We start from the raw sequence: 13,546 nt of genomic DNA on the forward strand, positions 1-13,546 counted from the left end.
CAAATACTCTCATGATCTGTGTAATCATGCTTATTCCTCAGCTGTTATTTTTTGCCTCAAGATGTTATGTGCCATCAAAGATATTAACGCTGATGGAAGACTTTATACATGAATACGAGACAGAAATTTTACAAGAAAATAAAATTACACCTACTTTCCTTTTAAACACAAAGACTTTTGCAAAGTAGTGCTTCATTATTCATCCAAGTAGAGGTGGCTGTATGCATTCTGGAGATAGAATGGAAAATCTGGGATGAATGACACATCTTTGGGTTCCTGTCTGGACCAATAACAGTCCGTAAATTACTAAAGGGATTGTTAATCTCAGTGCTGGGAACAAAAAAGCCACTACCACTTATCTTTGAAATCCATTTTGTGCCAAATGCTGTGAATTCAGTATTAATAGTAATTTCCTATCTTTTTTTTTTTCTTTTTTTTTGTCTTTTTTATTTTTATTTTTTCCAGGATAAGTAGTTTAAATAAGAATGTAAAGCAAGATTGTTTTCTAAAGCAGCTGTCCTGGGAGTGTTGGATGTGACTGTCACCCTGAATGTGATTGCAGAACGCAGAACTTTTCCATGTCCTCTTTCAGACAATAGGATTAGAGAGGAATCGTTATAACAATATTACTCATCTTCGAAAAGAACATGCTAACAGCTTCTGTATTTCTGCTTTGAAATACTGTTAGCAATCTGTGCAGCTGTTACTTAAAAGATGTACAAATGAGTTTACTTTTGGAAATGCGGCACAATGATCTGTCCAAGGCAAGATGATGAATAAAGATTCATCTTTGTGAAACTCATGAGCTGTTGACTAAATATTCTGCTAAGTACCAGACTGAAGATGAGACATTAATTTCTTTCTGCATTAAAAGATGCACCCACTGTTTTATCCTTGACAGTGTCAGTGCTAAGTTAAAACTTTTCCTATGATGCCTAGCTCCTTCCATAGCCCTGAAGACTGAAAGCCCCTACCCCAAAACCAGCATTATCTGGTTCTTTTTTAATTGGCATTTTACTGGCACTCAAATGTACTAGCTGAGATAGAAAAGACCTTCCTGAGGTGTCTAAAATAGTCCACTATGCCTCCACAGCCAGGGATACCTTGACAGAAGAAAGGAGGCCATAGAGTCACTGTCACCAGAGTTGTTCAAGAAAAGGGTCAATGTGGAACTAAGGGAGGGACATGGTTGGTGGGCATGGTGGTGATGGAACCAGATGGTCTTAGAGGTCTTTTCCAACCTTAATGATTCTATGACTGTGTATGAAAGAATGGCTAAACTTATGCAGAAGGTTGGGAAAAGACCTTCTGCCTCAAAGCTCTCTCTTACCCCTCATGCAAAGTGCTCTCAGGATACACTACAATTTCAGCAACAGCGCCAAAGGTGCTCCACATTCCGCTCATAGTATAGAGTTTGTCTGCTCATTGCTTTTTTAAGTCATGTCACATCTATGAAGTAGAGTTTAGCTAAGAAAACTATAGCACTTGTAGAAAAACAGCTCTGTGATGCTATTTCTTTTAAAAGACATTGAGAGTATTGCTATGAAAAAATAGCCAACTGAAGAAGCCATAAAAGTTGATTCTGACAGTATACTATTTAAAAACTATGTGAAAATTTATGCTTCTGTGCAGGCTTTCAAAATAAAATACATGTACGAACTTTTGCAGATAACAAAATAGTACCTAAGATGAGATGTTTTTCCTTGAAACTATTTCAAGACAGAAGGGACAGTAATTTAATACCAAATAGAGTGAGCTGAATTAAAGTGGAGCTCAATCTTATCATTTGAGCTGGGAAATGATCAGAGGCATGATTCCACTTCTGCTACTTCTCTGTGCCCTTTTAGCAGAATAGTGGTGATTTCTAGGAACCTGGAAGCTTGTGGCTGCACCCTAATGGGTGAGTTGCTCAGAAGGGGCCTTCCTTTATGTAGACTGCTTGGAAGTAAAACTAAAAGAGGGGAGATTTAGACTGAATGTAAGCAAGAAGTTTTTTACAATACAGGTGGTGAGGAACTGGAACAGGGTGCCCAGAGAGGTGATGGTGGTGATGCCCTGTTCCTGGAGATATTCCAGGTCAGGCTGGATGGGACTCTGAGCACCTGACAGAGCTGTAGGTGTCCTTGTTCAGTACAGGGGAGTTGGACCAGATGGCCTTAGAAGGTCCCTTCCAACTCAAATGATTCTATGATTTTATGAAGTAACCCTGGTAGTTGTTAAGATGAGCACAGCAGCTCAACCTGTGTGATTTTCTCTTTCTCCCTCCATGCCTTCTTATTCAGCTACTGCACAAGGAAGAGCTGTTCCATGTGCACCATCAGCTGCTGCTGTTATCACATATCTAGAACATGAATGATCAGGTATGTGCCAGCAGCCTTGGTGTGTCAGCAAGGAAAGTACATCCAATGGTACAAACAACACCCAGCCTTGGAAAGGCTTGTGGAAAACTGCAGCTCACTACCCCTACTCCACCTCCTCCTGCAAGGGTTACTCGAGACTATAACAGGTGATGTAACACTGGGGCCAGAGTGAATACCTGACACAAATTATCATTCTATGATGCTAACAGTGACAGAGAGAGAGTGCAGTGCAAAGAGGGAAGAAGTATTTCCATGCAATAGGACGTAAAAAGAAAAATGCATGTAATCTTTTTTTTTTTTTTTTTTTTTTTTTTTTCCATTTTTAATACAGGAAACAGAATTGTAAATGAGTTTGTCAAAAAGGGACTGGAAGTACAAAAAACAAATTATGCTTTGAAATCAAATTTCCACTTGAATTTGATTTCAATTCACTTTCAGAAGTAAGCTTTGTTGTTGTTTGTAATTCAAAATAAATTTCTCTTTGGATATACAGAGAGCAGTAAGGCAGAATTTCTAAGCTGAAGCAATAATGTAAGAATGCCATTCATTGCTCTGACAGTGAAGAAGGATGAACTGGGAAAGAAAACAGAGGCACATTCACAGTGATAACAGTCAGGATCAGAATGACGAAGAGTAGATTAATAAAACTATGTGATGCAAACTGTAGGAATTAAGGACTGAATTTGGTGCTGCTAATCAAGAAGCAGATTCTTCAAGGTGCTATATGTCTACTTTGTGCATGAAGACAATCACTTTTACCAATCACTTTTTTTCTTTCTTCAGGTCAGCAAGTACTTCTGTTTCACTACTACTCCTTCTCGCAAAGAAGATAAGTGTTCTGATCAACGTAGCCCTCAAAAACACATAACTAACATGAACTTGCATCCTCAAATTAAGGGTGATGATTAAGGTCAGTTCAGAGATGCTTTTTCCCTCTGTTATGTTTTCCTGTATGGCATCTATCTATCACTTTGTATTCACTTTCTGTCAACAGAACATCACTTTTTTAGACCATAAGATAAAACACAGCTATGCTGTCTGACAATCTTTTGCCTCATCACTTCTCTGTTTAGTGAAAATACATAAAAACCATTTTCATCAAATAACTGATTTAGTCTGTAGAGAGGGTGCAGAGGCTAAAGCTAGTTAAACTCCTGTCTAAGCTGTTTCAGCAAGTAAGAACATTTTTCAAAAAACCTACTTCTACATTAAATTCTGCTTATTTATTTATTTATTTATTTTAGCATAAAGCTATGAAAAAGTATTTAGCATTGGCATAGCGTAAAGTTTTGGAATTAGATTATACTTTTGTTGCCTTTTAAGGGAGAAATGAAAATGTATGGCTCAGTGAAGGAAATATTAATGCCTTTTAATATTAAGCATCACATGTGTGTCTCTGTGATTTCAGTTTCTGGGTTATGTGGAGTGTAATCATCAGCCTAATTGCTCACAGGCACCTGTGTGCATCCCGGTTGCTTTACATTTTCAAACACACTCCACTGCTATTAAACAAGAAAACCACATATTTGCAGAGGCTAAAGAACTATTTCTGATTCATGAAAGATTTTTAAAAAAAAGAAAAAATAGGTCATGCTTTCTCGTAGTAATAAATCACCTTGCCAAAGTTGACTGTTAATGTATCCCTATATAACTCCACCCATGACTGAAAACAAGCCTTTTATAGGAGGCAAAATTCATTACAGGGGAAGAGGGATCAATACATCAGTTCTACACAGGATGAAATTCAAAGGCTGCAGAACCTGGAGATAGGAGCCAAAACATTTTAACAAACTCTTCCAAGAGGACCCTACAGTTTCCAAAGACCACAGAACACCGCGATGCCAGCCCAAACACCGAGTCCAGCCCAACACAGAGCAGCTCCCAGACCTCACCCCATCTCCGGAGCAGCCCAGAGTTGCTGGGAGGGCTCAGCACCGTCTCACCTGCAGCGGGGGGGCCCAGCCGCCCTCTGAGCACCACTCCCCCGCGCTGCACCGTTGCTTGTCCGGTGATTTCCGAGGGCTCCTTCGGACGGCGTCCCTCAAAGCGACAAACTTGCTCCTGCTCCGGCTCGTAGCCCCGCAGGGATACTCCTGGGGGCTGTCAGAGCGTCCCGGCTGATGCTGGCGTTGGTGCCAGCCGCAGGCACAGCGAGCATCCCTGCCTGCGGGCTGCCCACTGCTGCCCGGCCCCGCTGCCCCCCTGCAGCCGCCGGGCTGCTCGGGCAGGTGTGCACGCATGGCTCAGCCCACGATTCCTCCGGCAACTTTGGGTAGAAAAGCCCCTCCAGCCAAACGCCGGTTCGTCTGCCCGCACCTCCCCAGCGTCCCGGTAGCAGGAGGCGGCGGAGCGGCTCAGAGCGGAGTCGTTGCGTGGCTCCGTGTCAGCGCCAGGCTCCACTCGCGCAGCGCCCCGCCGGCATCCACGCTGCAGGCAGGAGCAGGCAGCGCTATGCGCGCCTAGGATGAGCCCGCATCCCTTTCTGGATGACAAGGCAATGCGGGAAAAAATAAAAAATAAAAAAGGAAAAAGGAAAAAGGGAAAAAGGAGAGAAAAAAAGCCAAAAACAGAAGCCTAACAGCCAACACAACCAACACCACTTGCAATGTTCAGATTTGGTCTTTTTCTAGCTGACCCTGATACAACTTGCAGGCATCCTGCTGAAGCAGATGTGTATGTGCAAGCTTTGTAAGGCAAAGTGCTTCCTTGTGGAAACAGCATCAAGACTAAGTACTGGAAAAGATCCTCTCTTGCCACTGATCAAAACAGACTCAGAGCAGGATTTTTTCTGCATGCCTGGAGAGATCTTGTCAACAAAATTGCATCAGAAGATGAAAATGACAAGTTCAAGAAGAATGTTATCAGCCCTAAATACTAAACCATAGCATAAGCTTCATTATGTACTAGCGTATGTAGGCATAATGAAAACAGAACAAGAAGCTGTGTTTAAAGATAAGGCCACTTAACAAAGATCTATATAACAAATTAAGTAATCTTTAGCAACCTGTGAATATATAGATGGGAATATATTATTTGTGCCTAAGATCTTCAAAGTTATGATAGCATTGTAAATTTCTCTTTTCCATTCTTCATAAATTCTTCATTGTTGATAATTATGTTCTTTACAGGGTTTTCTGTAAACCCCTCATGGGGATATAAGATAGTTTCCCTAAGTTTTCCTACAGCCTTTACTTCCAAGTATTTGTATTCTTCTCATAGAGTGACAATGGTGTAAAATGTATGAAATCTTGGGTGACTCTTTCAAGCATCTAAAGGTACCTGGGGAAATACTCCAGTTTCAAGTGACTGACTCTTCTGCTCCTTAAGACTCAGTGTATCTTGGACCCCCTAAATGTCTACACGTTATGGAGGTTTTCTACTTCTTTCAACCTAAGCCTGTGTCAGCTGTGTCTAAACATAGGAGACAACAATTGTGTGTTTTAAAGAGATACAGTCTTGTGTTGCAGAATCTTTTTATTTCTATTGGTGGCCATCTAGGATTTAAGTACACAAAAAGTGAGTGGTATGTAGAGTTTCAACATTCCAAACAATAAAGCAAATTTATGTTTAAATAATGATTTAAAAGACAGATATAACTATAGCTATGCACAAATCTACTTTCAAGTAAAATAAATTATTTTGTACAAATGCTTTGATGAAATAAGACTTGATTAAATTATTGTACTCTTCCTAAATTATTCACATAAAAAATTCCTCAAAGCTCAGGCCTTCCTAAAATACATGATACAACCTGGTGGTAATCCTTGATGACAAATTACAGCAGTGCTCAAACTGTGGACAAAATATTTTGACAACACTGGCAGTTGTTGTCACATATGAAACTAAGACCAGTTTTAAATCTATTTTCATTCCAGGTGCTGCTCCTACAATCACGTTATAATGCAAATTTTGTTAGGAACTTTGCTGAAAGGGCAAAAGCATGCACATGGCATTGTTCACTCACGTAACCAGAGCACAACTGCAAGCACTCTCAGAGCTCCACATAAATTAAAGTCATTTCATGTTTGAAAAATAAATGTTGATGCACTTCTGAACTGCAGGTGTAGATATGGAAGCCAGCACTCAAACATCTGAGCTAAGCGAGTCTATAGGGCAATTGCTGCTACATGTAAGGTAAATATAAAGATAAGTGAGAGTGAATCATGCAAATTCTCTCTCAGTATTTAAAGACTAAATGCTAACAAGGCCTGGTTCAGATTTCATTTTGATCATGGTAGACCTGTATGGAGCTATGAACATCAGCTTAAGAGTAAAAAAATACAGCAGTCTTTATATTCTTTAGAGGCCTTTATTTTTGGATACACAGCAATCTGGTCTGTCCAGTCCAGGACATTCTGTTGCTACTGAAGCTCTCTCACACACAGTTTCTGAGTAGTCAGAATACAAAAAACAGTTTAAATATTTCTTTTAAAGCTATTTGGGGAAATCCAGCTGATTTCAGAAGCCATAAACTATTCACATATATATGTTCTTAAAAGGCCATTCGAAAAAAGGAAAAGTAGTCATACATTGTGGGACTAGATGTGACCCTTAGGTGACCTTCCTACCCCCCAACCTGAATGATACAGAACTGCAAAGGCATCCTCTTGACAGTAATGTTTATTCATACACTGTTTCTACACTATATTTGAAATAGACTCTTATCAGAATGTGAGAAAGTTGTGTTTTTTTTTCAAAAGTATTTAACACTGCTGAACTCATCCTGAACCCAGCCTGCACATCTGAGCTACTTTACAGTTAGAAAATACCTCAATAAAAATTGGGAAAAAAAACCTGAAAAGACACACAATTATTAACGAAAGATTTATCTGAAAGAAGTCTGTTTTTTTTCCCTCTTATGTTTTTAAGAAGCTTATCACTGCCTATGTGAGAAAACAAACAAACAAACAAACAATCAAATATGGGATCTATGTGTGCAGCTAATTCATAGACAGCAGGGTAAGAGGGATTCAAAAAGGAATGCAATTTCATCCACAGTAATGGAACCACTGTATTGTCTGCAGGACAGAACACACTGCTGGCTTGACTGGGATTAACACATGGCTAAAACACACATGCTCAACTATCATCCTAATTGGATAATAACCGGTGCACAAAGCAAAACTGAATATTGTGCTGTACACTGTATGAACTGTGTTTGACCCAGTATTGTTATGGAAAAATCTCACTAATTTTCTTTTTGAAACATTAACTAGGCATGACAAAATGGAGCAAGTAGATTTAGCTGATATTCTACCGGCACAAATAACTGTAACTGGATTACACTAGTGCTGGACACACACCAAAAATAAACACCGAGAAGAGTTTGCTTCAGGCAAAAATGTGCATATGGGAAACAAAAAGTGCATATGGGAGAGAAATATTATTAATAGAGTTCTGAAAGGGAAGCTAGGAGTATAGGAGAAGATGAGTTAGATCTAGCAACAGATTTTTCCTTCTGAACAAGAAAGCAATGCTACGCAACCATAAAAAATGCAGAATGGGGTATGAGTAATAAAGATGGAACAGGACATATCTTATTTATTGGTTTTGAAGTTTCCACAAATATTTTGCTAGAAAGAAAAATACCAAGGAGAACAATTATTAATATGATAGCAAAGCTGTCAAATGCAATTTCTGTGCAAATGCTTTTTTTTTTTTTTTTTTTTAAATCTTTTTTCCTTTTGAAAAGCAGTAATACTTGCATAGAAATAATCATCCAGAGGTCGTATGGAATGGTTACAATTAGATAAAGATTAGTCCAGGAGTTATGTGGTATGGCACAACTCATTACTCTCATAGAACCATAGAATTGGTCAGGTTGGAAAGGACCTTAAGGATCATTACGTCCAACCACAACCTAACCATACTACCCTAACTCTAACAACCCTCCACTAAATCACAGAATGCCTAGGAATCTTGGGCAAATCTCCTGATTTCAGGATTATATGTAACATGAAACAAACAAACAAACAAACCACAAAAAACACTTCATTCAATGAAGGCAGAGCACAAGGACTGGGGAAGGTGGAAATACATGTCTGAAACTAAGTTCTGTTTCAGGCCTGCCCCTCCCTTCCTTCCTGCATGTGTGAAATGTGAGAGAAGCACACAGAACTGTGATACCTTCAATAAAGCAATAAAAAAGGAAAAATATAAATGGTGGCTACTTAAAAATTTAACTTTTAAGGAAATGTGACTGGAAATCTGTCAACTGTTTCTGAGTAATATTTCATTTACTAAAAAAGCAGTAGGATCCTTTAAATTAAAAGATGAATCTCAAACTTTGCTGATCTAGCTGTAGGTGTCCCTTTTCGTTGCAGGGGAGGTGGACAAGATGACCTTTAAGGTCCATTCTACCTCAAATGATTCTGTGATTCTGTTATTCTACATGGCTCCCTTCACAACATCTCTACCTTCGTTATCAAGGGCACATTCTTTTTATTTTTGTGAGAGGGCAGAAAAGCTTAAGGAGTTACAAAAACAAACATATCCATTCTCAGTGTTAGCTGCATGTCCTAAGGTTAACATGAGGACAACAATTTAACAATCAAGATACAAAGAAGAAGAAAAATGACAAGGGTTTGGAAGGGAAATATATCAACAGAAAAAAATAAAATAAAACAACGACCCTCAGCAGGGAATATTAAGTCAAAATCAATCATGTCAAAGCTGGTGGAGAACAGAGCAGTAGGTTTACCAATTTCACATACAAGTGAATCAAAGAATCATGAAATTGCAGTGGAAAGGCTGAAATACAAACTCATTTCCATGTCAATAGGTAAACATCCCTTACAGGATCTGCCATTTTCAGGTAGAGATGTATAATAGATTGTGAAGTTCCCTCTGAAGAAATCATTATTTTAGTGCTTTAGTTCACTATAAACTAGATTCATATAAAGTCATTAGGCAAAGTAATTTAGATTGGACTAGAAAAAGATCTGTTTTGAAAAGACAGATGAAATGCAGAGGACAGAAAGAACAGCAAGGCTTGTAGCAAGAGCCATTTTCACTATGTGGGAAATAACTGTTGACACCTCTTTTCCATGTGCTCTTTAGGACAAAGAGGGCTATGTTCAAGACTGTCCCAAGATACTTAAAAATAATTTCAGTCCTCCATCCACTGTCATGGAAAAAAAAAAAAAAAAAGGCTTTTCTTGAGTACCTTTTGTGAGCAGTGTTAAGTAGTTTTGCAATGTGTGATAATGCATTCAGGAACTTTAACTTCTTTAACAACCCTTCAGTTTACAGCTTAATACAAGCACTTAGGCAAATTTAAGACAGCTTTTGTTAAGACTTGATCTTATATTTCCAATTTTAGGCGTTGCACTTCAGAACTAAAGGATCGGCGTGGTACTCCAACAGAGTTTTGTATAAAATAAAAAAGGGACATAATGGAATGTCCATGGATAATATTACTAAAAAATCATATCCCCAAGTTTTGTTATATGAATAAATTCAGTACTTTCATTCTTGTTTCTGTTAACTTAAGAATGAAACTGCATGTTATTTACCATGAGAGATTTTTGGTTTTGGAAGAGAAATTCAACAAAGATGGGTCTTTGCTCAGAGAGAGACCTAAGAAGTAAATGTATACCATGAATACCATGAGATCTTCGCAGAATAAATTAATAAGGAGTTTTATTACTGAGTCTTGTTGCATTAAATTCCATATATGTACTGTGTGCACTGCATAAGGAAAGAGGACAGTTTAACCAAGCAAGATTCTTACAATTCAGGAAGGAAATAATGAAAATTAGTCAACTTAGGCAATCATTTTCTATAAGTAATGCCTATTACAGCATCCTATTTCTAAGAAACTGCTTAACATTAAAAAATGATTTTGAAAGAACTAGGCTCAAATTCATCTGCAGAGAGTTAGATGTTGTGTCTTTTCTATGATGCTATTTTAAGTTACCACATAATAATGGAAATTCCTGAGTTGAAAGGTACCCACAAAGATCATTGAGTCCAACCCCAGTCTTCATAAACGACCATCTAAAATCCAAACCCTGCATCTAAGTGTGGTGTCCCAGTGCTCCTTGAACTCTGCTAGCTTGGGGCCATGTCCACTGTCCTGAGCAGCCTGTTCAATGCCCATCACCCCTTGATGAAGAACCTTTTCCTAACACCCAGACTGACCTTCCCTTGATGCAGCTTCATTCTGGGTTCCCTTGGATGTTAAATATACATTATGAAACATAATACCTAACATAATACCTAACATTTTAAAATAGTTTGGGAGAGTTTTGGCACTCACAACTTCTGGGCCAGCAGTAACTTTTCAGAGTGGATGAATGGAAAGTATAGGGAGGTGATCACATACTATAGCCAAAAAGAACAGTTTATAGCATCTAATACTGAGGATTCAAGTAACTAAGCCAATTTTTCAGCCTCAGGTAAGAAAAGACAAAACAACTTGTATTAATTATCTAACAACAAAAAACAAAAAATAAACCAAAATGCTAATACATTTGTCTGTAACACAATTGATTTATTACTATAGGAGTGATGAAAATCTGTCTTGATTTGTTGTTATAACTCCACAGAATCTCTGGGCAACCTGTGTCAGTGTTTTGTTACCCGGAGAGCAAAAAAAGTGCTTCCTGTTGTAGTTGGAACCTCCTGTGTTCCAGTTTGTGCCCACTGGCACTGGGCTACACTGAAAACAGTTGTTTTTGTCCTATTCACACTCAACTTTTAGGTATTCCACTGAGCCTCCTCTTCTCCAAGATGAACAGTCCCAATGTCAGGCTTCATATTTAAAAGAACTTCATACATAAACACAGTCCTTCTGGACATTTAAGGTATATATATATGTATATATGTAAAAATATATATGTAGGTTGTGCATGTCACATCCCTGGAGGCATTCAAGGCCAGGCTGGATGTTGGCTCTGGGCAGCCTGGTCTGGTGGTTGATGATCCTGCACATAGCAGGGGGGTTGAAAATAGATAATTGTTAAGGCCTTTTTCAATCCAGGCCATTCTATGATTATATGATTCTATGAAATATATATAGTATAATTTTTTCTTCTCAATATCTGTCTTTACGACTTTGAAGAGAAAAAACAACCTATTGACGTTACTTGGAACACCCATCCTGTTACACCCTGTCTACATCAAGTGACTTCCAAGGCATGAACCAATTGCTCTTTGCCTTAATTCAGCTAGAAGCTACTGAGCTCAATGCAGAACTGACAGGGTAGAATTCCATGGTTGGTGTTTTCATGGTCAAACCACATAATCCTATTAGTCTTGTTAGCACTGTACATAGAAACAAAACCAAACAAGTGATAGGAAGTAGTTTCTCTGTATTAGTAAATGTAGGGGCAGCATGATTTTCATCACTGCTTTAAGGCTCCATTCAGTTTTAAGGAAAGCAGACAAAATTAAAAGTGTCACTTGAGGAAATGATCTTTGGGATGCAGCATGTGAGGCACTGACTATTTTCCTGAGCAATCTCTAGCTGTGTTGGTCACAGCAAGAGGAAACAGCGTGAAACATGGTGTCCTTTAAATTGTGAGGATAATTTTTATTATAAAAGCATCCAGGAAAGTAAACCTTCTAACAAAACACAGGACTTCACTTGGAACCACATGCTAAGTTACGAAAACAGTCTGGTCTCTGTAACAAGATCACAAGGAAAGCAAATTATTTCATGAAGGAAATAGAGATATATTGTATATTATGAGTATATTGTATATTGTCAAGCAGCAAATTAGATTTAGATAATTAAAACTAGTCTGGTCTGTTTCTCCTCTTATAAAGAAATCACTGACATTCTGTTTTTTTACTCCGTGATGGTAAACAGGATCGGAAGGATCTTGGCCAATAGGAACATGCAGCCAGAAACTGAAGCTGCAACAACCTTTTGACTTCATAGAACATTCATAACTTTGGGAGTTATCTATTCAAAGGTAGATAATGATGTATATTATAATGATGTATATTGCAAGATTTTGGGGTAGTTTTGCATCATTTATTAAAACCAGTTTTAACATTTATCCAGCAAATTTGCTCCTAAGTCAAATATCTTTCTCTGAGAAACAATTGCTTGAATTAGTTTTAACTTCCATCTCTTCTTCTTTCTATTCTCTAATTTTACTTTAAATCATTATTTATTCCCCTCAGTAATTATAATTTCAAACAGAAAGGTTATCATAGGTCCCATGGTGTGCTATTTTTCCAGATTTTTATCTGGCTTCTCCTTGTTAGGTCTTCCATTCCTTTAAGCATAGGAACAACTTCATCCCACCTTCTGTATGTTACTATGGAACTTCCTACATTCAAGTTTCAGGCCATTACTCCATTCAATGTACTACCAATCTCAATATATGTAAATTTAATTATGTTTTTTACTTACACATTTGACTATGGAAATATTTGAGTATTGGCTAGCCAGCTGAGTCAGTAGATTATTCTGCAAGCTCACAATCAGGTTGTTTCATCTGATGCTGCATTCACATCCAGTTCTGCTACCTTAACAGATTTCTTACACATTAAGCAGTCAAAAAAGCTGCAATAGATCCCATTTGCCTCCTACAGTTTATTGTAATTTTGCGAGACACATTTCTCAGAACTTTGAAAAAAATTTCTTGCAAAGACAATTGCATTATATGGATATATTTTCCTTCTGCACACACAGTTATTCCTCCAAGGAATTCGTACAGACTTTGGGCAAAATATTCTCACTTCAGTAACTTTGTTGAGTCTTACTTTGTGAGAATGCTTCATATATTTCCAGCCATTTTAGGCAATGTAAAGGCAGGTTTCCTAGTCTATAATTCTCCAAACACTTTTAAAATCTGTTTTAAGAAACTTGCCTTTTTTGTCTTCCATTCCTATACTTGCAGAAGCATCTTATGTGTTACGGAACTCATTGTTTCATTGTTTTTCTAATTTTAATTTTCAGTTCATGCCTGGACTGAAGCCACATGATCCCAGCAGTATGCAACTATTAAAGTAATTACTTTCCTCTTTACTGGTACTTATTCCCTTGATTCCTCATCTTTAAATAATTAAAAAACAAACCTTTTTGACATTTTTGTAGAGTGGACAGGAATGCAAACCACTAATTAGATGTTTAAAAATAATTTTATCTTTTTCAGTGGCTTTTTTTTTTAATGTATTCCCCCCTTCCACCTATTTCTTTGTGAAACTACTTGCTTCTGACATGCATTAAA

General features: G+C 37.9%; 1 protein-coding gene across 26 annotated transcripts in view; it reads right to left on the bottom strand.

The window, feature by feature from the left end:
• Positions 1–13,546, bottom strand: part of DLG2 (discs large MAGUK scaffold protein 2) — a 964,547-nt gene that overhangs the window by 402,737 nt on the left and 548,264 nt on the right. The window contains exon 1 of one of the 26 annotated variants that reach the window (XM_032442248.1): positions 4,304–4,624. The exons of the other annotated variants lie outside the window; for them this stretch is intronic. Coding sequence (XP_032298139.1) covers positions 4,304–4,600 — 297 coding nt within the window. The 5' untranslated portion in view covers positions 4,601–4,624. Of the gene's footprint in view, positions 1–4,303; positions 4,625–13,546 lie in introns of those variants that run through there. 26 annotated transcript variants of the gene reach the window in all.

Source organism: Coturnix japonica, chromosome 1, assembly GCF_001577835.2.
Source record: "Coturnix japonica isolate 7356 chromosome 1, Coturnix japonica 2.1, whole genome shotgun sequence".
NCBI lineage: Eukaryota > Metazoa > Chordata > Aves > Galliformes > Phasianidae > Coturnix > Coturnix japonica.